The following is a 26,866-nucleotide window of genomic DNA, read 5'->3' as shown; positions in this document are numbered from 1 at the left end:
GCCCGGGGCGCCAAGCACTTACACCTGTGACTGAAGTCGATGCCTGAGCAGTTTAGCTTCCTGGGGTCCCCTGTAGTATGGGGCCCCAGGCAAATGCTCTGCTTGCTACCCCCAATGCTGGTCCTGGCTTTTATATGCAGAAAACTAGATATTGTGGCATAGGTATTTTATAGCCTGGGAGGGCTCAGAAAGAAAAAGGTTGAGAACCCCTGTTCTAACCTATTCTGCTCGCAAAATATTAAATAGAGGGAAATACAGTAAATAGTGCAGTACGATCTTTAAGCTCTTGCCTAGCCTCAGAGTTAAAATTGAAATTGCTCTAATTTGTTTGGTTCTAGTTTATAAATATTACTTCAGGTGGAAGGGATAAAAATGACTTGGATATAAATTTTTGCAAATATTTCTAGGAATTACAGAAGTCACTCTGCAAGTTGGGTAATGTGGTCACCAAAGGCTCTAAAGGAGAGAGTCTCCAGTCAAAATCTTGCATCCAAGAACTGTTCAGCTAGATTCAGAGTTTATGACTAGACAGCACATCTCTTCCCATAAGCAGTGGGAAAGCCTGTGTTGCTGCTACAAAGGTGAAGGGATCACGGAAGGGTTTCCACATCCTTGCATGTGCACTGTTGATGTGCAGTTTGCCGGTGGGTATTCCAAAGGAAATGAGGGGAGCACAGGCTTGTCAAACAGAAGTAGTGGGTCCAAACATAGCACATACCAGCATGCTGAAACATGGAACCCACAGCAGCCCTTTTACTCAGGCTTTGCTTCCTTTTGAAGGATTTGGTCTAATCTTCGTAATAATCAAGATAAAAGGAAGTAATGTTCACATGGGCTGAGCATTTGCAGCTTACACTGACTTTAACTGGAATCCTGGCTGCTCAGCATTTCTGAAAATCTGGTCCATAGTTATTAGCTAACATATTGCCCAATTCTGTCCATTGAGTTCAGCTGGAGCAGGACCATTATCCCTTTGTTCCCCACAGTGCTGTCCGAAAAGGAAGACAAATGTTCTGAAAATATGGACTTCAGTAGGAGTTGTATGCATGTTGCTTTTGCACTATGCAGGCCTTACAAGAGGGATACATACTCTCTCTCATCTTGAAAAGATTCTAATTTAGGACCTTGTTGCAATCATTAAAATCTGCAGGCAAATAACCTTTTGTTCTAAAATTAAAAAAATAAAATAGACTTCTTTGTCACCAAGAAATTTGAAAAGTTCTTCACTATATTTGCTGTGCTTTTGCAAAGCAAGTCAGACAGTAGAGGGAGCACAAGTTAACTAACAGCCACTATTCGGAGAGCCATGGGATGTCAACAATCATGGCACCATAGATCAGGTTAATAGAAATGAAATAACGAAATAAACAAGTAAAAGCCATGTTGATTTGTGGTCTACAGGAAATGAGGGTGGGGACTGCAGTTTGTCAGATGAAAATGGGTTAAACTAAGTATTACTAAACAATTGAGAGAGGCCAAAAATGGCACCGTTAATATGGAATCTCTGCACATTTCAAGGGAGTTGTATTTAAATTCCTGGATCTGAACCTGCCTCCCCAGATTTGAGCCTGGGTTGGATTCAAAACCAGAAAGGGACTATTTTCTCTTTCCTGTTTGGATGGAAGTGATATCTCAATAGAAGACTTCATGCAGTTTTGGTGCCATAACCATTGAAGCCAAATGGGAACATTGGTCCTAAACTAGCCTGGAATTGAAACCCCAGCATTGACTCTTTAGCCCATTTCTGCTAAAAATTGATAACTGTACTGAAAAACAAATAAACAAACAAAAAAAAAACCCCACACCCAATTAATTATAGAAAGTAATCGACCATGTCCCTTTGACAATAACACAAAATCTTTGACAACTGATATGCTTGACAATTCAGAAGCCAGAATATATTGAGAACAATGTGTGAATTGAACCTATGCTGGTCTTTTTGGTTTTGAACATACAGCATCTCCAAGATACAATTTTCTTACACAATGAGTCAAATGTGATTGTGTTTTGAAGTACCATAGTTGAACTTGGATTTGGTGCTGAAATGTATGTTTTCTTGGGGATCATATTCATTAACAGGTTTGTTACAGCTAGAGAATGACATTTACATGACAAACTTTCTGATATAAAAGCCAAACTCAATTGGCTATAAACTTTAACATGAAAAATTCTAAGAATTTAGATGTTACATTTAGAGAGAATATAGGGCAGCAATATGTGAATCTGGTCTACTCTCTTTATCAATTTTTCCAATAAAATGATTTGAGTTGAAGTTAACTTTTTACTGCTTAAGAAGATAATATGGTTCATAGAAAAATAATTCAGATTGCTTAATTTTTAAAGCTTTTCTAATAAGAAAACTTCAAAGAGGTTCCTTTCATGATAGCATTAAAGTAAAGCAGGTAAAGTGAAATGTTCCTACACTGGAATGTAGTTTGAAAAAATAGATTTTTTTTTTGTAGCCAAAGATGAATCCATAGAAATATTTGTACAAATCGGTATAAAAAAGAACAAAATGTATTTTAGTGACTAAAACGTTTTTATTAAAGATCAATATAATAGTTGATCTGGTGACCATTTTGGAGATATGTCTGTATTCAATTGCAGATTCCGTTTTGCTTTGTGAACGCCATTTTGTGATTGTAACCTTTACTGCAGCCTCACTGTGTGTTGCAATGTCCATGTTGGACTAAGATATCCAGTCTGTGTTGAAAACCAGTCTAATCCTGGTTAGATCCAATCTAATAGTTAGACCAATCTAATAATTAGACCAATCTAATCCTAATAGTCAGTCTATTCTAGAGACTGTGTATTGGTGATAAGGTGTGGGTCACCTTAAAGAGGGCTAATAATGGCCCTTGCTAGCTCTCTCATTTCATTGAATGATTCTTCCCTACTGGAACAATGAGTTCTCTACTAGCAGGGTCATTGACTTGGAATGGCTCTCAATGACTAATCCAGTTCCTTGAGACAAAAGACACAGAAGCAGGGGGGAGGAGACATAGGGCTGGTGTGGAGAATTCCTGGACAGAATGGGAGGGAGATAGCTTTAAAAGAAAGGTTAGATGATGTTTCGAAGGAAGGGGCTATGTATTCTGTCACCACTTGTAAGCAGAACTTCCTGGAGAGAGTGAAGATAGGAGAGACTCTCCCTTGCCTAAAGATGCTGGCCAGAACCAGGACTCGCAGACAGGGTGAGATCAGACTGCGGGAGATAGGTTGAATTCAGGAGTTTGTTTTCCATAATTCTGCTGTGCTTTTTTAGGAGTAAAATGTTTGTGGTTAGGAAGTCCTTTGCTAAGTCTGTGCTCTTGCTTTACTCTCCTGTTGGCCCTGAGGAATTTAACTAGAAAACCAGCGCTCCTGCAGCCAGGTGGATCCTTATTTTCTTACATACATATTAAGAGATGTAACAAATACCAATGGTAGAGGAATACAGAAGAGTTGAGGTATTATAGGTTATGAATGACAGTAGGTATATATTGTTTTTGTAAAAGTTATAGGGGGGGTTCTGTATCAGATCATCCCATTTGCCCCATATTTCCTCATATAGTTCAGTAGTTAATCTAAAAAGGATTAGAGCAAAAGATTTGTTTTAGAATGGGTAAAGGGTGTAGAGTGTAGGAGCAGCATAATAATTTAATTCTATTTTAGGATCATAGCTGTGCTGACAGAATGTATATTCATTCACTCAGTGTAGCCTTCCCCCCCTCCCCAACCAAAAAATTATACGCTAAATTACAGCCATCACGCTTCAATACATCTACTGTAGCAAGTGTAGATCAAGGCAAGGAATACAAGACAGGGAACAGATCAGTTGATTAGACCAGTGGCTCTCAATGTTTCTAGACTACTGTACCCCTTTCAGGAGTCCTATTTGTCTTGCATACCCCTAAGTTTCACCTCACTTAAAAACTACTTGCTCACAAAATCAGAACTAAAAATACAAAAGTGTCACAGCACACTGTTACTGAAAAATTGCTTACATTATCATTTTGACCACATAATTATAAAATAAATCAGTTGGAATATAAATATTGTACTTACGTTTCAGTGTATAGTATATAGAGCCATATAACCAAGTAATTGTCTATATAAAATTTTAGTTTGTACTGACTTTGCTACTGCTTTTTATGTACCCTGTTGTAAAACTAGGCAAACCTCTAGATGAGTTGATGTACCTCCTGGAAGACCTCTGTGTACTCCCGAAGTTTCTCCTTCCCTTTGTTGAAAACCACTGGATTAAACAGTCTCTAAACAAGTTGGAAGTGCATGGGGCTTTAGCAAATGTACTACACCTAACATTCCAAGAAACAAAGACAAATAACCTTGAGCTAAAACCACAATATGCTGTACTTCATCTAGAAAGATGTCAGTCGTTCACATATGTATAGAATACATGACAGTTGCATGTGTACCTGAGCAGAGACTGAAAAATCTGCTAACCCATGGCAAATAGGACACCTCCCTGTATAACTGTGGATATCAGCACATTCAACTTCTGCAGCGATACACTTTTCTTTAAAAAATGCATGAATGTTGTTGGCACTCTGAACGTCTTAATTAACTCCTTCAGGGACAATGTGGCAGGACAGCAAGGCTTAGCAATAATAGTCACTTTACTCTTAAACAGCACTAGAGAGCTACAGATCTTTGAAAAATAACCCAGTCCTCAACACATCCTTTGTAGTCTGATGTCTCACCTCTCCTGTGAGTCCTGGTTTGGTCAGTGTCCACCAGATAGGCAGCTCTTCCTACCTTTTCTCTCTGTAATCTTGTCTTCCTGGATGCTCTGTGATTGTGACACTGGGGGATGTTAGTGCCATGTTGTGAGCACCATTGTTTTGTGAATGACATTTTTACTGTAACTTTCATTTTGGAGGGTGACCTTCATCTTGCATTGCAACTTCCATTGTGCATTACAGCATCTATTTTGTAGCAGACGCTTGACTGAATGACTGCCTCAGGAGCTGACACAGAGCAATCTAGGACCATCAGCTTTGACCATCTCCCAACAACCCACTCACAAAAATGATGAACTCTCTACAGAATCCCTGCTTTGGGGGAAGAGGCTGAACTTTCTCAGCCTGGGCACATGACCAAAGGATCAGAGATAATACTAAAGGAGAAAGTCTCTCTTTGAGGAGATTGTCTATAAACGCGCTCACTAGAATATTCAGGGAAAGTGAACATGCTTTTCATTCAAGTGTATATTCATGGAAAATATTGTGTGGCATTCGCCCAGCTCTAGTAGTAATAACACACATGCCCATGCATGAGCTAGGCCAAACAGGGCAGGGGCCTAGAAATACAAAGTTAAGGCTGAATCCTAAAAAGGCAATGCAGGAACATTAGGCCCCAAAATGTCCTCTAAAAGCGTGGTTCTATTTCAGCTTGCTGGCTAGGATTCTCCCTGCAGCTACAAGATATTTCAAATAACAAAATCAATTAAATCTATCCCTTTCTGTGTACCTCACAATAGGCAGTGCTGTGCATGCTTAGCACGTGTGCCGCTTTGCTACAGAGACACTATCAAGACCGAAATCATTTTAAACAAAACAAATAATGTGGCTGCTGAAATCTTCCTCTGGAAGACATCCTTGGGAGACGCCTGCCTGACCAGTCATTTGCATGGAGTTAGTGTCTTTCTCAGTAATACTAACACCAATCCCAAGCTAAAATATTGCAGGATAAATGTGTGGCTATGTAAATGAAATGCAGGTAAGTGAGAGAACCCTGCATGGAGCATGGGACTGTCCCTCCCCTATATGCTAGAGCAGCGTTTCCCAAACTTTTTTGGCCACGGAACACCTGGTATATATTTACGGAACACTTATAATATTGTTTTGTAGTCGTTTGGTTTTAAAATAAAAAATTGCATTATTTATGCTCAAATATATTTTATTTTATAAAACAAAGCAAAAATACAAATGTAAAATAACTTGAACTAACCATTTCTAACTGGAAAGCGCGTATAAAGTAGTACAAAAATAAAGTGTAAGACCCTTTTTTTTCATTACAATTCTTTCACGGAACACCTAATCACATCGTGCAGAACACCAGTGTTCCGCGGAACACAGTTTGGGAAACGCTGTGCTAGAGGGGACTCAACGCTGTTTCAAGTAGACTGCAGCAGAAGAGTTATTAGGGAGAAGGAGTCTGCCAGGAGCCCCATTCTGCACCTGCACTTTCTTGAATCTAGTTATTCCAAAACCATGCAGAGGACACACTGAAGGCTTTTCTGCAGCCCTACCGCCTGTGGGGGCGGTGGGGTGTGAATTTCATCTGAGTCCTCACTTTTGCAGCATTCCCTACACAAATCCTGATTCCTCAGCATTAGTGCAGGGAGGGATGAATTTTTACCAACAGCTCTTTACTAGCACAAATACAGTGACCCTACAGACTGAAGAGGAGAGGGTGATGTACACATACAGTATTACTGCATTCATTTATGTGGAGCAAGCAGGAGGCTCAGTAACTAAGGGCCGAATGCTATAAGATACTGAGCATCTTCCACTCCCATTGAAGGCCATGCAGGCTGAATATGCTCACCACCTGCCAGGACTGGGCTCTCAGCTATGAAACTTGCTCAATGTTTACGTGGTGTAGCCTAAGCTGTAACAAGCTGATTGCTTCAGAAGTGGATAGGCTATTACTCAGACAAGAGAGCATGCATGGAGCAATGGAAAAACAAATTCCGCATTACAATACCAAAAAGCATAAAGCAAACAGGTGACCTGTAAAAGAACAAGCCATTGGGTTTCTGCCCTGTTCTTGATGGTGGATAAAGAAGGCCTGAAAAGTGTGTGTGTGTGTATATTTCCAAAAAGGAAAGTTTGCTTCTTTGTTACCTTAAGTATATAAAATGTATGGAAATGTTGGGAGCTCAGATGAGAACTGGGAGTTTTCTGAGACCGCCAATGAAATACAAGAGCGTTAAAACTTTAACAAAGCCATCGTTCTCCCAACAGATTGAGTTAAATAGGTATTAATAAAAAACAAAACAGTTTTACAGTCTACTAAAGATCACTTTCCACTGTAATAATTATTTATTTTATTTATTTATATTACAGTAGTGCCTAAAGATCTCAACTGAGATGGAGGCTTCATTTTCCTGGGTACTGTACATAGTCATAAGAAATGGTCCCTGCCCTGAAGTGCTTACAATCTGAGGAGGCCAAACTGACAAAGGATGGAAGGGGAAAGAGAAGCCAAGTGATTTGCCCAAGGTTGCACAGGAGATCAGAGGCAGAGCTAGGTCTACATTCCAGGTATCTTGAATACCAATTCCGTGCTTTGTCCACTAGACTGCAATGCCTCTCCATTGACTTAATGGTTTCATTGCATGGCACCTCTGAAATCATAGTCCTGTCAAATCTCCAGTTATCTGTAGAGTCTTCCAGGAAAAAAATCAGCGTAGATAAGAACTTAAGCTCTAGAACTGCATTTGTGTGCTGTATGAATACAGCTTTAAGATAGGGGCCTAAGTTTTTAATGTAAAAATAACAAGGCAAGAAAAAATTTTTGTTTAGATAACACTTTCAGGCTTTCTGTGGTAAGAAAAACAGCAAAATCTCAATTCTGTTTCCTTTGCAGGTGATCTTTAATAATGGCGGTTGGTATTGAGAGTACTATAGCTTTGCCACACTCAAACATATGTGCAATGATAAAATCTATTTTGCGTGTGATAGTTTGAATGCAGTTTGAATTAAAAATGTAAAAAGTGGCAGATGGTTTACAGCACATTAGAACCTGTGACAATGTACCAAGATCTATTTAGAAATCCTCTTATACCCCTTCCTGTTACATTCCATAAAATGAGAATGCGCGGTCAGTAATTAATAATAATATTATTTAGGGCTAAACCGTGCACTGCCTAAAGAACAAACTGGTAATGAAATTGTAACTCAGACTCATAATCTGCCTCTCAGATCCCACCCTTTGAAAGCAACATGTCACATGTACTGCCTGGAGCACTAGGATGTACTTGTGCTGCAATTTCATAAGAAACTTTTTACAAAGTTCAATGCTGAATGCCAGAATGGTTGGGAAACAAATAAATAATAGAGAAGATGGGTGAAGGTAGAAGATGAAAGTCTCTAAGTTTGTGTCTTTATTATCATAATCCCGAATTCCTTAAAGTCTGTTTTCATTTAGTTAAAGAGAAGTTTAGAAGGAGGGAGGTAGGACTTCAAAAAACCAACAACATTGTGGACGATTCGATAAGTAGGTTTTGGGATTTTTTTTTTATTTTTTTTTTTTAAACTTTAAGCTGAGAATTTTTGTATGGAACATTCTTCTATTCTACCGGAGAGGGAAACCTTTCCTATTAGTTCTGTTTGTTTTGGTGTGTTCATAAAGTGTTTTCAGTTTGTTCTTTTGAGAAACTATTGATGGCACACCTCCTGGTTTATTAGTGACATTGCACATTTTATTACACCCTGATCGTTTCCTATTTGATAGGATCTGCTGTCGTCCTACTTGATGATAGTTTCTTGATCTACCTGGGTTTCATTGAGGATGATTTAATTTTTGACCTGATTCGCCTGTTACTGCTCGTTCACCTGTTTTTTTTGCTGGTGACTGCAGGGGACAAAAATGTGCATAGGCTGCTAGCTCCATGTCCAGTTCACTTTGTTTTTCCTTATGAGATTATTGCTTGGCTCAAAGGTATTTGTTCCCCTTAAACCAGCGTGAGGCTACTCTAGGGTGGGGGTCTCAACCGTTTTCTTTCTGAGCCCCCCCTCCCCCAACATGCTATAAAGACTCCAAGGCCTGCCCACCTGTGCCACAATAATTGTTTTTCTGCATATAAAATCCAGAGCTGACATTAGGGGTGAACAAGCAGGGCAATTGCCTGGGGGCCATGCCACAGGGGCTCCCGCAAAGCTACATTGCTCAGGCTTCAGCTTCAGCCCCGGGTGGCAGCTCTCAGGGCCCTGGGCTTCAGCCCCATGTGGCAGGACTTCATCTTTCTATCCTGGGCCCCAGTGAGTCTAATGCTGGCCTGCTCATGGCCCCCCCCAGGGGGCCCCAGACCCCTGGTTGAGAACCACTGCTCAAGGATCCCTTGTTTACCATATCAAAGGGCAAGCAGGAGACTTAGAAACTTTTTTATCACTGAGATGTTGTTAGTTTCGAGCCCAAAGGATTTTGCATGATGATGGCTGGTGGAAGATGGCTCCATCTAGCAGAAGTGTAAGCAGTAGACTTGATTCACTGCAAGAGGCCATTGGGGTCTCTGTGGCGTTTTGAGACCTCCTCCGAGGAATTGTTCGGGCAATGACAGAACTAATCAAGGCAAATAAAAGGTGGATCTGAGTCTAACTTGTAGCCTTAATTAATCACCACATCAGACTGGCAGGAAGGCCAAGTTTACTGGGAATTAATCATGTTGAGAATTGTAGGTCTGATCCTGCATTTCAGAAGTCTTAACCCAAAAGCATAGGCCTTTTATGCTTTTGTTTATTTATTATACTAAATAAAAAAAAACCTAGCCTGCAGAAGAGAGAAAACATCTCTAATCAACACATGAATGTCCGTGCACACACTCAGAGATACACTAGGTGCCCTTAAAAAGTGCCACCTGGTTGAAAGATTCCACTGGTTCCAGAGATGCTCCCTATTTTTACAAGGAGGAATTCTCTGAGACTCACTGAAACATTAGGGTCATCAACCTATGGGGCAGCAGCACAATGTGCTGAGTAACCATGGACCTCTCCCAAGGAAAACTCTCATTTCTACTCAAGGGTCCAATCCTGCCAGGTGCTCAGGACCAGTGGAACTTTTTTGGGCACCCACTGCGTATAATTGTGTTAATTAATTATTATTAATTAGCAAATCTATCAAATATAATCAAAAGTATTATATGAAACTTACCAATACATAAACCTCTCACAATCACCTGAGTACAAAGGTGGTCTTTTAATGTTACTAATTTCCAAAGATCCTACTGTCTCTGCTTTGGAGCAATTTTTAACTTCAGGTTTAAACCACCTTGACAGAATATTGTTGTCTTGCCACCAGGGTAAATTCCATGCCCCTTTCCTCAAAATCCATAGATCTAGACCCACGCAGAGGTATCAGTTTCCTTGGAAATGTTTCTTTTAGACTGTAAAAAAGAATCTGCAACAGGATAATATTGGGTTGCAGTATAACATTTCTTCTGGGGCTTTTACCTATCATTGTATTTAGACCCAGGAGGAATATCAACAGGTTTTAATATTTAGCTGGAAGTATGAAACACAGTAAAAACTAAAAGGAGCCCAGCCTCACAAATTAATGCATGTAGAACCTGATCTCCCATTAACTTAAACAGTGCAGGTTCTGGTCAATAGGTTTCGTCTCCCTATGTCTAGGCCTGCAGTGGGTGAAGAAGACATTTTTCAGATAAATGAGGAACAGTCCCTAATACAAGTGTCATGTGATCACAGAATGCACAATTTTGGATCCTTCTTTTTTTACCGTTTTTAATAAAGAGAGCACCAGTTTTAACACAATGGGCCAAATCTTGATTCCACTGTAAATCAATGGGAGTTTTGTAAATTAGTTGAATACATCCTTCTTATCCAACACCATAGCCCAAGGTCTTATTCCACCCAGAAGGACGCAGGTATACAGTATATGAGGACCTTCACAATTCCTTTGTCCTGCAGCTGCTCCAGATATACATATCATTGTGTCATTTCAGCACACACGTAATTCACATTTTGTTTTAGAATAGAGATCATAGACTTTAAGGTCAGAAGGGACCATTAAGTCCTCAAATCATGGTTTAAAGACTTCAAGGTGCAAAGAATCCTCCAGCAAGTCACCTTGGCCCCATGCTACAGAGGAAGGTGAAAAAACCCCAGGACCTCTGCCAATCCTCCCTGGAGGAAAATTCCTTCCTGACCCTAAATATGGCGATCAGCTAAACCCTGAGCATGTGGGCAAGACTCACCAGCCAGACACCCAGGAAAGAATTCTCTGTAGTAACTCAGATCACACCCCATCTAATATCCCATCATAGGCCATTCGGCATCTTTACTGCTAATAGTCAAAGATCGATTTAAATGCCAAAATCCCATCATACCATCCCCTCCATAAACTTATCAAGCTTAGTCTTGAAGCCAGATATGTCTTTTGCCTCCACTGCTCCCCTTGGAAGGCTGTTCCAGAACTTCATTCCTCTGATGGTTAGAAACCTTCATCTAATTTCAAGTCTAAACTTCCTGATGGCCAGTTCCATCATGTACAAATGCAAACAATTTCACAGCAATGATGCACTTGTTGGTGAATGTTCTACCACACTTCCCATCCAGAGAGCTTGTTTAGCCTTCTTCTGTCTCCACCTCCAATTACTATCATATTTGTGTACACATTTGTAAGTACTTTGAGACTCCAGTTAAAGATCTCCCCGCATCTGGAAGGGACTAATGACAAAGAAAATACAGAAGCGCCTTGAGGCTGAGGGCAGATTTCCCCTTCTTCATAAGATGGTACATATTGACAATTCTGCATTCTCTTCATAACTGTTACAATGGGTAACTGATGAGTTTTTACTAGGGTTGTCGATTAATCGCAGTTAAGTCACGCAATTAATTTTTTTGAGTTAACTGTGATTAAAAAAATGTATTGCGATTAATTGCACTGTTAAACAATAGAATACCAATTGAAATGTACTAATATTTTGGATGTTTTTCTACATTTTCAAATATAGTGATTTCTATTACAACACAGAATACAAAGTGTACAGTGCTCACTTTGTATTTATTACAAATTTTTGCACTGTAAAAATTATAAACAAAAGAAATAGTATTTTTCAATTCACCTCATACAACTACTATAGTGCAATCTCTTTATCGTGAAAGTGTAACTTACAAATGTAGATTTTTTTATTGTTACATAACTGCATTAAAAAAGAAAACAATGTAAAACTTTAGAGTCTACAAGTCCACTCAGTCCTACTTCTTGTTCAGCCAATTGCTAAGACAAAAGTTTGTTTACATTTACAGGATATACTGCTGCCTGCTTCTTATTTACAATGTCACCTGAAAGTGAGAACAGGCGTTTGCACGGCATTTTTGTAGCTGGCGTTGCAAGGTATTTACATGCCAGATATGCTAAACATTCATATGCCCATTCATGCTTTGGCCACCATTCCAGAGGACATGCTTTCATGCTGATAATACTCATTAAAAAAAAATGCTCTAAGGTGCCACAAGTACTCGTTTTCTTTTTGCAGATACAGACTAACATGGCTGCTACTCTGAAACCTTAATTAAATTTGTGACTGAACTCCTTGAGGGAGAATTGTATGTCTCCTGTTTTGTTTTACCTGCATTCTGCCGTATATTTCATGTTATAGCAGTCTCGGATGATGACCCAACACATGTTCGTTTTAAGAACACTTTCATTGCAGATTTGACTAAACGCAAAGAAGGTACCAATGTGAGATACAGCACTCGATAGCTACAGCACTCGACCCACGGCTTAAGAATCTGAAGTGCCTTCCAAAATCTGACCGGGATGAGGTGTGGAGTATGCTTTCAGATGTCTTAAAAGAGCAACACTTGGATGCGAAAACTACAGAACCCAAACCACCAAAAAAGAAAATCAACCTTCTGCCGGTGGCATCTGACTCAGATGATGAAAATGAACATGCGTCAGTCCGCTCTGCTTTGGATCATTATCGAGCAGAACCCATCATCAGCATGGACGCATGTCTTCTGGAATGGTGATTGAAGCATGAAGGGACGTATGAATCTTTAGCGCATCTGGCATATAAATACCTTGCAATGCCGACTACAACAGTGCCATGTGAACACCTGTTCTCACTTTCAGGTGACATTGTAAACAAGATGTGAGCAGCATTATCTCCTGCAAATTGTAATCAAACTTATTTGTTTGAGTGATTGGCTGAAGTAAGACTGAGAGGACTTATAGGTTCTAAAGTTTTACGTTGTTTTATTTTTGAACGCAGTTATTTTTTATACATTTGTAAATTCAACTTTCATTATAAAGAGATTGCACTACAGTACTTGTATTAGGTGAATTGAAATATACTATTTCTTTTGTTTTTTCAGTGCAAATATTTGTAATCAAAAATAAATATAAAGTGAACACTGTACACTTTGTATTCTGTGTTGTAACTGAAATCAATATATTTGAAAATGTAGAAACCATCCAAAATATTTAAATAAATGGTATTATATTATTAACAGTGCGATTAATCGCAATTAATTTTTTAAAATCTCTTGACAGTCCTAGTTTTTACTTTATTTTCAATGTAAATTTTACTCTGGCTCCTATGGCCCCCACCCCACTGCAAATACCCTATTATATCACTGGCACTTGTTTGAAAATAAATTGACTCCAAATACATTTCAAATAATAATAATAATTAATAAAAACCAGGAAAATTATATATCTTCTGCTTCAATTGATTCTGGGCATTGGGGATTCAAGACAAATCTTTGAGGTCTTCTTTGGGCCTGACCCAATGCCCGGTAAAGTCGCTAGGAGTCTTCCCATTGTCTTCAAAGGATTATGGATCAGGGCCCAGATTCCCTGTCACTTTCATGATTGACACCAAAGAATCACTGAAAGCCATGAAAAATCTCTAAAGCCTTAGGCTGGGTGGGTATTCTGTTCCAGACCTATGATTGCTTTCAGATCCACGTCCCTGTAAGTAAGGACAACAGAATAGGTGCAGTCTAATAGCTCAAGATGACTTCCTGGATGCTTATTGTATTCAGGTAACTATGTTACTGCAGGTGGTTGCCAGTATTTTAACTGGATGATGTGCACTGGAATTTTCTTATGCAGAATTTAATTTTCCAAAGGAGGATAAATAAATTTACTTGGAATGAGGGACATACATTTTCACTAATCTCAGAGAGAATACAGTGATAACTAATATAGAATCTTAGTTAGCATCTACCCCAAACTGATATTTTACCTATCAGGTAATCTTATCTATATCTTCATTGTGTGCTTTAATATTTTTAAAAGCTTAAAATATTTTTCCCTGCCCATCTTGTTCTTTTCCATTAGGCAGTCCCTGATCTTTTCTTTTCCTCTGGTGTTTTGAATGGAGTGGATATCAACACAGTCATTTTGTTTGACAACTTCAGCTGACGGAATGCCAGAACATCATGCCAAATATCTTTGCTTCTGTACCAGCCTGACCAACAGTATTAGCACAACTTTGAGACTAGTTTTTGTTGATAGGAAGTCAACAGAGGGAGCACAAATTTAAGGGTTTTTACAAAAATGGCCCCTGGTCCTGCAAACCCTTCAGGAATTAACTTCACCCACATGAAAACATAAAGTTAATAGATGTGCAGGTGTTTGCAGGATCGAGGCTATAGTGACAGGTTTGTTTTTTTTAAAATAACTCTTTGGTATTGACCTTGTAAGTGTCTCTGCATAAACATACCTATACCTCCATGAAGCCCCACTGAAGTCTGTGAGGCTCTGCACAGCCTCCTTCCATCTGCAGATTACAGGATGAGAACCTTAGAGAAACAAATCCCTTTTTGCTAAATGTTGGGGAACTAGTATTTTACAAGAAGAAACACTAAGGCACTAACCTTTATTTTTCAACTGCAAGTGCAGTTCACTTGTTTATGCTTGTTACTGCCTGCTTTGGGTAGGGTATTTTTATTTTTTAAATCTTTTAAAAATAAACCAGAAATGGTTAGCTAGCAAAAGGCATTTACACAAGAGACAGGATGTAGTGCAATGTAGTCTAAAGCTTTAATCCAGCAATCTTACTTTAACCGTCTGAGTAGTCCCATTTACTTTGTGGAATTATTTGCATGCTTAAAATTACACATCTGCCTCTGGTCCCAGGCCTGCAGGGAGATGATTCTGCCCATGCTGAGCTCCTTCCAGGATCAAAGTAGATGGGACAGTTGTGGCAAAGGTATAGTTCAGTAACTTTACTCACATAGAACCACCTACATCAAGTAAAGGTCATATGCGTAAGTGTTTTCAGGATGGGCCTTATGTCGTTTAGAAAAGGCTTAAAATTCATCAACCAATGACATGTATAAATGTACATTTAAATACAAAGATGTTCTCTAATAAGTATTTTGTTTATAAAGTGACACCTGTTTCCCCATGAACGGCTTAGTTAAAATGTGTATGGAATAAAGTTTTTAAACTTTAATCGAATACTTAAACCTCCAATCCTGCAAACATTTAGGCACATACTTAACTTTAAGCATGAATAGTCTTTCCATGAGATTGTTAAATTTAAAGTCATTCAAGTTATGCATGTACCAAATTGTTTGCAGCATCAGGCCTAGAACATTAAAACATGATACTAATGAATAAAATTAAGATAATTTAGTCCTAAATTGGATAAACTAATCAGACTACAATGACTTCAGTGGGCCTGTAGGGTGCAGGAAGCCTTATGTTGTGGTGTTTGCAGGACAGGCACTGAATGCATCCAATGAAGTTGAGCTATAGCTCACAAAGGCTTACGCTCAAATAAATTTGTTAGTCTCTAAGGTGCCACAAGTCCTCCTTTTCTTCTCCTGAATACAGACTAACAGGGCTGCTACTCTGAAACCTACCCCTAATATGGTGAGTTTAGTGGGGAAATGAAGTAGCTGTTTACACTACACCACTATAAAGAAATCAGGATGGAGGAAGAAAAGTAAAATATTTTTTCTGAAACTGGCAGAGGCATTTTTAGGAGGTAGAAAGGTATTACTAGGACCAGACAGCAAAGCTCACATATCAAAACTGCTGTGGGATTTACTGAACACAAGTGCTCAGGACCTTGGTTTTGCATGTCAGACAAACAAGGATGCCCTGTCAAGGGAAATTCCACTGTTCTACGTATTTGCACTGTTGCTGTAGCCAAGCCACTAAATAAGCAAACTTCTGAACGTGAAGAACAAATGGGGAGCATTTAAAAGGGCGCATAAGAGCGAGCACGCTCGCCTCTGCGACCTGGTGCCTCCCTGGGCGTTTGTTTGAAGAGGGCGCCTCTAGTCAGCAACTCCTGACGTTTGGGTATCATGTGAATGGTTCAGTTCCCATGGTTCAGTGTGTGAGCTTGCTTGCCCCACCCCATCTCTCTCTCCCTTCTCTATAGATCTCAATAAATATCTCCCTCTCTCTCTAAGAGAAATGCAAAAGAGAGAGGAGAAAAAACAAATTAGGGGGAAAACCCGCTAGTGGGGGGCCAGTTTTGCTTGGGGGGGAGACCAAACCGGCTTTTACTTCTCTCTCCCCCCCCACCCCTCCCCCTCTCTGCCCCCCACTCCCTCTGTTTGCTGGAAAAGCCAAAGGATTCAGCAGCCTGGAAACCTAATGTGAAAAAGCAGCAGCAGCAGCAAGGAGGAAAAAAAAGGGGGGGCCTTGGACTGGAAAAACCACCATTAGGGAGGAAGAAGCAGCGGCAGCAGAAGAGGAAAACCCACACTGCTCAGAGAGGAAAAGGGACTTCTTATCCAGCAGGGAGCTGGGGGTTGGATTGACCCCTTTGGGTGCTTCAGCCCTTTGGAGAGGGGGGAGAGGCAAGGAAGAGACATTTCTAGATTCTCTGTGATCAGGATTTGGGGAGGTTTCTCCGTCTGGAGCCTGTGCCTTGGATCTAAGGAGAATTATTTTTGTGGGGGGTGGGGTGGACCTGCAACTGGATTTGTTGTGTGTTTGCTTGTGTGTGTGTGTAGGGGAAACGGGGGGGGATTTTTTTTTTTTTAATCCGAACTAACCGGTGATCCAGCCAGGAGTGCGGAGATCCCCTATTTTTTTTTTCTCTCGGGAAAGGTGCATTGAGGGGATCGGAGCGGGTCTGGGAGGGAGGGTGAGAAGAAGCAGCAGCTGCTGGGGAGGAGGCCCGGCTGAGCAGCAGCAGCAAAGTCATCGCCATCGGCCCCCCCTTGGCTGGCTCCGCTCTCTCCATGTCTCTGGGCAGCGGCAGCCACAGCAGCGAGTAAAGGGGGGGGAGGAGGAGGAGGAGGAGGAAGAAGGGAGCCCGGGAGAGTGTCTCCCTCCCTTCCCTCCCTCCCCCCAGCAGCCCCAGCCGCCTCCTGCCCCCTTCCCCTGGTCCCCCCTGCCGCCCCCTCCCCAAGATGGGCTGTTTAGGGAACAGCAAGACCGAGGATCAGCGCAACGAGGAGAAGGCGCAGCGAGAAGCCAACAAGAAAATCGAGAAGCAGCTGCAGAAGGACAAGCAGGTCTATAGGGCCACGCACCGGCTGCTCTTACTGGGTAAGGGGGGCCCGGGGGGGAGCAGGTCTGCAGGGCCACGCACCCGGCTGCTCTTGCTGGGTGAGGGGGGGCCCTGGGGAGACGGGGGCCTGGGGGAGCAGGTCTGTAGGGCCGCGCACCCGGCTGCTCTTGCTGGGTGAGGGGGCTGGGGAGACAGGGCTGGGGTCTGTAGGGCCAAGCACCGGCTGCTCTTCCAGGGGGGCCCTGGGGAGACAGGGGCCTGGGGGAGCAGGTCTGTAGGGCCAAGCACCGGCTGCTCTTCCAGGGGGGCCCTGGGGAGACAGGGGCCTGGGGGAGCAGGTCTGTAGGGCCACGCACCGGCTGCTCTTCTAGGGGGGCCCTGGGGAGACGAGGGCCTGGGGGAGCAGGTCTGTAGGGCCACGCACCGGCTGCTCTTCCAGGGGGGCCCTGGGGAGACAGGGGCCTGGGGGAGCAGGTCTGTAGGGCCACGCACCAGCTGCTCTTCCTGGGGGTGGGTGGGTGAGGAGACAGAGGCCTGGCCCGGGGGAAGTAGGTGTGTAGGGCCCACTCATTGGCTCGAGTTAGGGGAGAGAGTGGTTGGGAGGAAGGTCTAGGCTACTCTCCCTGGGGAAGGTGGGGTGGCCCTAGGCCAGGAGGAGGGGGGTTGGTGGGAAGTAGGTCTCTAGGGCCCCGCAGTTTCATTGAGTAAAGAGGAAGGCTTGGGGGATCTGGGAGAAACAGGTCAAAAGCACCATCTTTGGGGGAGTCCGTAAGAAGGGTGGTCTGGGTGGAGGTTTCCGAAAGGGGGAGAAGCAGATGAGGGCTCTTGCTGGGTAATGAGGGACTGGAGAAGGCCTTGGGGAAAGGAAAGCACGCGGTCCAAGCGGGTCTGTAGGGATGCTCATTGGCTCCTGAGGACCTGACGCTGTGTAAAGGGGTGCGAGGTGCGGGAAAACAGTTGCCTCTGAGAGAGGGAGTTATGGGACGATAAATAGGTCTGGTAAGGGGGTTGGGGACTGGGAAAGATCAGGGTTTGAGCCTAGAGGGAGATGTGGGGGGAAACAGCTGTTCAGAAAGAGCTAGTAAATCTTCAGGGCCTACTCAGGCTCTTCCTAATAGGTGAGGGAGGGAATAGGGTTCAGGGGCACAGGGAGTGGGGTGCTTAAGGGAGGGGGAGGAGTTATTCAGGGATTAGCATGTCTACAGGGCAACTCACTGATCCCACTTACTGTTGGGGAAGGAGGAATTAAATGGGATTGTTGGGGTGTGGGTGGGGAAGGGAGATCTGGAGGAACTCCTCCTCTTGAAATTGGGGATGGAAACAGGGAAATGCACCTTACAAGCCAGGCTGTGGAGGAGACAGATGGGGAAATGGATTTTTAATGAGGGGGATACTGTGTTGGAAAATAGGATGGGGAAGTGGTTGGAGAAGGGATGTTAATCCTTGACGGGAACAAGGAAAGGGATTGGGTGTGTGTGAATATCTGTGGTGGGGAGGCAGTGAAGTGTAATGTCAGGGTTGTGGTGGGAAACAGGCTGTTTTTCAAAGGGTCATGGACATATACTCTCTTCTCTGTCATGTCAGTTACCATTATTATTATTATTTTGTTGTTGCAAATCTAGTTAAATGTTATGTGTTCTGGGGAGCATTTATGGCTTGGTCCTTTATATATATATATATATATAATGACTGAGTTATTTGCATGTGTGGTATTTTTGAGCAGATACAATTAGAAATACAGGTTGAGGTTTAAAAGGTGGTGAAGACCCCAAAATTACATTTTTTAATTAATATTTTTATTGTATTGGGGCAGGCATATTGTTCTGAAATGTTTTTAAAATGAGATGTAAGCAAATTCAGTCACTGTAGAGTGTATTGCTCGTGAACGTATTAAGGGTTTCTTTTTGTGTGGAGGAGAGGTTGCCCTAGGTAAAACTGAGTCAGTTCTGTTATGAAATGACATCTTAATTTTTTTATTTTTTTTTTGGTGGGGTGCAGACTTAGAGTAAAATCTTTAAAGTGCCGATTTAGAAGAAGCAAAGAGGTTTGGTATAAATGGAGAAATAACCAGAAGAATTATTGTAGCATCCCCTATGCTTAAGGGTCTATCAGCATTCCCATAGAAGACCCCTCTTTTTAGTACAATTTGGCTTTCAGTCTGGGGGAAATTTCAGCCAGAGATTCAAAAGACTGTTTTATAAATATTCACACAGGAAAATCCTGTCAAATTAGTTTGTTTGTGTAAGTAAGCCACAAGATTTCAAAAAATAGAAGACATTTGGTTGTGATGTGCTTTTTTGTCTTTGGTAACGGGAAAATGGCTCAGATATCTATAAATGAAAACTTGTAGGCTCTTTATAATAGGTATAAGGCCTCTTCATGGGGTTTTTTTTTTTTGGTTTTTTTTTTTAATGTGAATGACCCACATTTAAAACCGTAGCTGTCATGCATTTATGTGAAATCCATAACACACATACCTTAATGGTAAAATGCCTGTATCTGTGTATTATTGTCTTATGCTTATCCACTTCTGTAGAGCACTTGAAATCTATAAATGAGAAACTCTTAAATGCAAAGCATTATAATAACAGTATGTGAGAAAATATTAAGAATAATACAGAGAACCTAAATACATTCCATTTGATGGATCGGTAATACTGTTCTTAGGCTCTAGTCCTGTAAACATACATATAGTTATCTTTACTATCATGAGTAGCCTCCCTGAAATCAGTAGGACTACCAATGATGGTAAAGTTAAGCACGTATGTAAGCGTTCACACTACTGGTGCCTTTATATGTCCCTGTTGCTCCATAAGGAGCTACACATTTTAGGAACGGGCTCATTCAGAGCAATATATAAAGCTTCAACTTGGTCCACTGATGTTCTGTCTGGTCCAGAGAAGCCTCTAATTCCATGGCATGTCAATTGCACATTTTATACTCTGTTTTTACTCTTAACAAAATAAAACTAGAAAAGGAAATTAAGAAACTGGAAGTTAAAATCTGTCTGAGGCAATCATTAGGAAATTCCGCATTAGAGTTGAAATTCTGTTATTAATTACTCTGTGTGTAAGTATCTCAGCAGATGCAACATTCACTGCAATACACAGGTTATTTCCAGTTGTGGAGATGACCCAGTTTCTGCTTTAACTGGGAATGTTCATGTTTTTGATTGGTTTTGCTCCCTGTCTTATCAGATGCCAAGGTTGCTTTTTGTTGGTGGGGGGATATGATGGTTGCCTACATGCAAAGGTTGGGGCAGAAACTATTCTTAACTGGTGAAAAGGGGAGAAAAGAGGCATAAGGTTTTGGCGTCTGGGCAGCAAAATGTCTAAAGAGGCTTGTTTGGAAGGAGGGCAGGGCTATTAAGGACTTGGGTGAGGGGGAAAAACAGCTTTTATGGCGGAAGACAGAGGTGAGTGTCTCTGTCAGAAAACAAATTTTGAAATATAACTACTAAAATGCAGTTTTGAACGTGAGACTCAAAATGGAGGCTTGTGCTGTCAGTGTGTGCTAGGGAAGGCCTGGCATCCTAGAAACACAAACTGTGCTTCCATGAACCCATCCTGCAAAGGTCTGTGTGCGCTTTCTGTTAGTGAGACCCAGGCTCACGGCAGGGGAAAACAAGCAGCAAAAGGATGCTAGAGAGAGCATCTATGTGTATAATTCACTAGGACAAGGGGGTTTACTCTGCAAAAAATGTCTGTCTGCTTTGCACAGAGAGCCACCGATCTGAACGTGTGGATGGCTCAATTGGATTTTGTTGCTGAAGCCATTTAGTGTGCAGGAGGAGTGGGTACAGTGTGCAGACTGGAATGGGAGAAAGGGGGCTTTCTCCACAGCCTAGACTCAGTGTGTAGGGTGGGGGAAAACCAGAAAGGTACTGCTTATAGGAAGCTGACTAAAGTGAAGGGGCTTTCTCTTTAGTTCAGGGTGTGTGTGGGGGTGGGAGAAGACAAGAAAGGCTGCTTACAGGATGCAGACTGGAGAGGGCTTTCTCTGCAACCCATAGAGGGTGTGTGTGTGTGTGAGAGAGAGAGAGAGGTTTGGAGCATGTGGAGAGAATAGGGGAGGCTGCTTACAGGATGCAGACTGGGGTAGGAGGAGGGAGCTTTTCTGCAAATGTGTGGGTGGAGGGGTCAGAGGGACTGCTTTCCTTATTCAGATGATGATGTCCATATCTTGCATATTGAGTGGTTAAGTTTCAGTGTTTGTATGACAGGCACTACATTTAAGGCTCAAAGATTTTGAGGATCTAACTAAAAAATGCTTTTGCATCACATGGGTTTCATTGACTTGACCTTTCTCTCCACCAGAAAGTGGTGACCAAATGAGAAGATTCAAACTTATCAGTTTCTCCCCCCGCCCTCCCAAAATAAAAATAAAAAACCTTAAAGTTGCCCCTGTCTCTTCCTCCAAACCACCAGCCTGCTTTTAACATTGACATTAGAAATAATGGTCGGTAAAATCTTCCAAGTTTGAGCTCTGACACATGACTGGAACTGGGCATTTATTTTTAGCCATGTCTGCAGTTTCCTATGGCAGTTACTTTTTTCTTTCACTTTTCACTCTCGCACTGAGTAATCCAAATTTTTTTGATTTTGCTCCTGAAGAGAAGATTCTTATGTGCCCCTGCATCACTGAAACTGATTTACTTTCATTTTCTAGGTGCTGGTGAATCTGGTAAAAGCACAATAGTCAAACAGATGAGGATCTTACATGTGAATGGATTTAATGCTGAGTAAGTGCATTCATCTTTTTCACTCCATACCTTAGGGTGTGTGTACTATTCAATAGTGGTTGCTTTTGTGTTATATCCAGTATATTTCCTTCTTAATGTTATGACTTTGAGAATTTAGTTGTGTATGTTTAGATGGGAATAATCAACGTTGTTATGTGCAGTTTATCTGGAAGAAGTCGGACACTAGTAATAAATAAGTTACATTGCTATACAATGATTTTATCAAGGCTCTGTGTACCAGACTTGATTAAGACTAAGATTTTTTTTCCACTGCAGTTTCTTTCATAACATGGCTGACACTGATTTACCTCTGCTGTAGCACATTGATTCATGCTGCTGTAAACATTTTCTCGTTAGATTTGAAAGTACAAAACAAATGCAGTTTTCTTTATTTCGAACATGGAGCTTATGTTTCAATAGCTTTATTATATACTCTGGTTTGTGAGGTATTGGGATTCTGGGTTGGAATTTCTTTTCTCTTCCTGTGTTTGCTGTTTGACTACAGTGATGGTATATTAAATAATGTTGCTTAAAGCTTTCTGTGTTTACACTTATTTATATCTGTTATACTATTTGGCAGTATTGATGGGGAAAGTGTTAGGCATAAAAAGTCATTCTTATCAATAGTTTAGTTTTTAACTTTACATATAGTTAAAACAACTTTTCAGCTTTTTTTCAACGCTATAAGCAAGTTGTTGATGATAATAATTAATAATTAATTAGACTTCTGTACCATTAACTGGACAAAAAACCCCTGGAACCGTATTTTTTTGGTCGAAAGGTTTTTGTTTTCTAATTTTTCACTTAATTCTATTGAGGGGAGATAACGATTCCTCCTGGCTTTTGTTTATGCTTACAGGCAATCTCTGCTTGAGAAAGGGTGTGTGCTCTTAGAATTACAACAATTTCAACTTGATTTCTGGGCATTGGAATTTCAAAGCCCAGCATCTTTTTGTTAGATTGCTTTGTATCCACATTATACTTTTTTCAAAGATAATATATTTTTCAATTGTGTGATATTTTGACTTTCAGACATCATCATTTAGTATGTGAATCGTCTGTCTCAGAGGATTAGTTAGTTTTTCAGTAGATAATTCTTCAGGAAGAATGTCTGAGCTAAACATCCAGCCAAAGAACCTGGACAATACTTCCTCATAATCCCCAAACACTAGTTCAGCATAAGGTACGCATTCTCTTGAAAGAAAGTTTAGACTGTCTGACAATAAATAACATTCTACACTATGACCTTTTAGCTGCTATTTGTAAAGAATATTTTCTCTTTGCCCAAGACAACATTCTCTGTCTAGGGCCCAATCCTGCAAAATCTTACACATGCGAGTAATCTTTATTAATTTAATTTGGCTTGTCAGGTGGGTGGAGGGTTGTAGGATTTGACCCTGACCTAGGGTCAGATGCTGAGAATTGCTAAGCATCTGCAATACTTGGCATTTGTAACTCCCATTGACGTTAATGGGTATCTTTCAGAAATTGGCCCATAAAACCGACACATTAAATCTAGTAAAGATATTAATGGTTGCAGATGTGATGTTGCTCGTGAGTAATGAGTGACACATTCCCTCTATCACTAATAGGTGTTGGGACGTTTAGTTACATGGAAACCACAGTAGAGAAGCATACAGAATGTGGGAAAAGCATGTCATGTGGCATCTAAGTTTTTTAATTGCTCCCCGAAGAATAAATAAATCATAACTTACCCTTCAAATGTTAAGGGAAAGGTATGTTTAAGAATGGTGAGGACCTTGCAGATTTTACACTACATTATTTGTATTTTTCTTAAAGTGAGTCAATTGCTCCCTGCACCGTTCCTTCTTTCTTGCCCATCCCCCTGCAGCCTACCCACTTGATTCCCTGCCTGATTTTCAATATATAAGAAGTAGGGATTTAGTTTTCTGGTCTGGTAAATTAAACTTTTTTTTTTTGTTTATCATACTAATCCCATTAGAAAAAGTCAAGGATAAACTCAGTCACATATACAACAACAAAATAAATGGATGTGATGAATGACTTGTGGAACTCATTGCCTTGGGATGTAGTGGTGATCAAAAGTATAACTGGGTTCAAAAAGAACTGGATAAGTTTGTGGATGTCAGGTCCATCAATGGCTATTAGCCAAGATGGCCAGGGATGCAATCCCATGCTTGGTGCAACCCTAAACCTCGGGCAGCCTGGAGTAGAAGATGGGCTGGATGGCTCCAACTGCCCTGCTTTATACATTCCCCCTGAAGCTCTGGTACTGGCCACCATTGGAGACAGGATATTGGGTTGGGTGGACCTTTGGTCTCACCCAGTTTGGCTTATATTCTTATGATAGGTTGTTTGTAAATGCTGTAATACACTGTAAGTGAGGAGTTATTCATTAGTGTAAATTATCCTTTGGAATGCCTTCAGCTGTCTACCATGGATGTGGTTTTAAATCTTGAGCAGTGATGCAGGTTAACTGTGTGGCTTAAAAGAAATCTAGGTTGGTTGTACTGTTGAAAGCTTGGATGTCCTTGATTTGGTCACCTCTGTGATCATGTGTGTTACAAGCAGAAAGAAAGTACATCTTGTAAAAGACACGTAATGTGCTTTCAAAATAAATTAAGTAGGTATCTTGGTGGTGCAAGTTTTTTTCTTTGTTGGTCAGATATTTTTAAATTCTGCTAATTAAACTTCCAGTGCTAGTTTACTGCAGCAATTTTTGTATTCTGCCGTTATTCTATATTTGTGGGTTTCAGTCTGTGGTCCACAGACCCCTGAGGGTCCACAGGCTGTCGAAGGTTTCCAAAAGGGTCTGCACCTCCATTTGCAATGTTTTAGGGGTCCACAAATTAAAAAAAAGTTGAAAACCACTATTTTATATCAAAAGCAATTGTATCTGAGCACTCAGCTAAACTTGGCCTTGAGTCCTATGTGTAGTATTTAACTAGGTGAAATCTTTTTATTTATACATACATACCAAACTATAAAATTGTCCTTGTGGGATTCAAATTCTTGATTGTTTTAGCTAATTAGTTATTTGAGGAACGGCGAGGGTTTTCCAAGTAATTAAGATGTTTAATTGTTGTTTGCATTGAGGTGAATTTGCGGGTGGTTAAAGTTTTTTAGCTGGGTAACTACAGCAAAGACTGCTTCAGAAAATCAAACATAGGTCTTATAAATTATATCCTGGTTGTGAACAGAAAGAAATGTCTGTCTTCCTTATGAGAGGGAGATAAAGCGTTGTGGTATGGGTGAACAACTTCTGTGATATTGGAGAAGCAGGACATGGTCTATAATAGAAATATATCTAGGGTGGGATTTTCAGAAGTGCTTTGCATTAGCGTAAGTGCTTGCAATTCTTATAGAAGGTATTGAATTGGTAACACTGTGGACTGACTTATTCACACAGCAGTTACAGCATGGGCACTGGGAGTACAAGCTTCCCCATGCTGTCTTTTCGCTGTGCCTCATCCTTGACTAGGAGAAGCCATCTTTAAAGATAGTTCAGACACCATCCCAACCAAATCCTTTGTGCCTCCACAAGACTGCCAACAATGGGGCCCCTTGTGATGTAGTAAGGGTTTAAATTCGGCACGTAATAGCAGGAAGCCTGTGACTTCCCTTCCCTCCCTCCTTAATATTTTGAAACTGTATTTTCATAAGAATACTGCAAAGGAGCAAGTCTGTGCTGCTGCATGTTGCATTTTTCCAGCAACTGGTAATAAAGTGAAACTGATATGATCCTTTTCTCTTTGACTTTGCTCCTCCTTTGGAAGTATTGTGTGCAGGTTTCAATATACCAGCCTCAATGAAACAGGAGGGAGCAAACTGAATGGAGAAGATGACAAGGGCAGACACAAGGAGGGGTTGATTTAGGGGTTAAAAAATGGTGTTTTGGTGACAGCTTAGGTTGACAGGCTCTGGAGGGAGGGTCACTGTCGTGTGTGGCTTCAGAAAGGGAGGAATAAACAGGGAATGGGTAATCTGGAAAAGCCTTATTAAAAAAGAGGAGAGGTTGAAATAGTTCAACAGAAATGAAACAATGCTGGAAATCAGGTGTTGAAAAAGAGACACAGGAAATCAACTGGGAAAAGTGACAAATAAGGGAAAGATAGCTTTCTAGTTAGTAGACTTGGATTGCATTTCTGGTTCAGTCTTATTGCAAGACCGTGAATAGATCAAGTAGCTTCTCTGTGCCCCAGTTTTCCCATAATACTTAAATATCTCATGCTTAGTTTACTAATATTTTAAAGCACTTTATGTAAAGCTTGATAGAAATGCAAATTATTTATTAAAGATAATAGGAGAAACTGGCCTAGTGAACAGGGGAACAGTAGATACGATGTATTTTGATTTTTAGTAGAGCTTTTGACACAGCCCCACATGACAGTCTCATAAGCAAACTAGGGAAATGTGGTCTCAATTAAATTTATGATAAGGTGGGTACACAGCTGATTGGAAAACCGTACTCAAGAAGTAGTTGTTAGTGGTTCATTGTCAAACTGGGAGAACATATTTAGTGGTGTCCCACTGGGGTCTGCCTTGTCTCTGGTATTGGTACCATTCAACATTTTCATTAACAACTGAGATAACGGAGTGGAGAGTGTGCTTATAAAATTTGCAGATGACACCAACTGGAAGGGGTTGCAAGCACTTTGGGGGACAGGATTGGAGGTGTTTGAAAAAGGACAGTGATCAGTTGTTCTCAGTGTCCACTGGAGTAGGACAAAAGTAATGGGCTTAATCTGCAGCAAGATAGATTTAGGTTAGATATTAGGAAAACTTCCCAACTATTCCAGAGCTTAACTACCCGTATAAGCTTCCAAGGAAGGTGGAGGATTTGCTGTCATTGGAGGTTTTTTAGAACATTAGACAAACACCTGTCAGAGATAGTCTAGGTATACTTGGTCCCGCCTCAGTACAGGGGGCTGAACTAGCATACCTTTCAAAGTCCTTTCCAGCAA

At 41.0% G+C, this 26,866-nt stretch overlaps 1 protein-coding gene across 4 annotated transcripts in view; it reads left to right on the top strand.

Moving 5' to 3' along the window:
* The window catches only part of GNAS (GNAS complex locus), a 252,297-nt gene that overhangs the window by 86,438 nt on the left and 138,993 nt on the right, over nucleotides 1-26,866 (top strand). For 2 of the 4 annotated variants that reach the window (XM_073309219.1, XM_073309220.1), the window contains exon 2: nucleotides 21,848-21,920. In XM_073309219.1, the coding sequence (XP_073165320.1) occupies nucleotides 21,848-21,920 (73 nt within the window). Of the gene's footprint in view, nucleotides 1-16,656; nucleotides 17,218-21,847; nucleotides 21,921-26,866 lie in introns of those variants that run through there. The other 2 variants (XM_073309221.1, XM_073309222.1) reach the window with 2 other exon arrangements.

Source organism: Lepidochelys kempii, chromosome 13 (assembly GCF_965140265.1).
Source record: "Lepidochelys kempii isolate rLepKem1 chromosome 13, rLepKem1.hap2, whole genome shotgun sequence".
Classification (NCBI taxonomy): domain Eukaryota; kingdom Metazoa; phylum Chordata; order Testudines; family Cheloniidae; genus Lepidochelys; species Lepidochelys kempii.
Note: the sequence above shows the minus strand (reverse complement) of the source record. Positions and strands in the feature narration are given on the sequence as shown.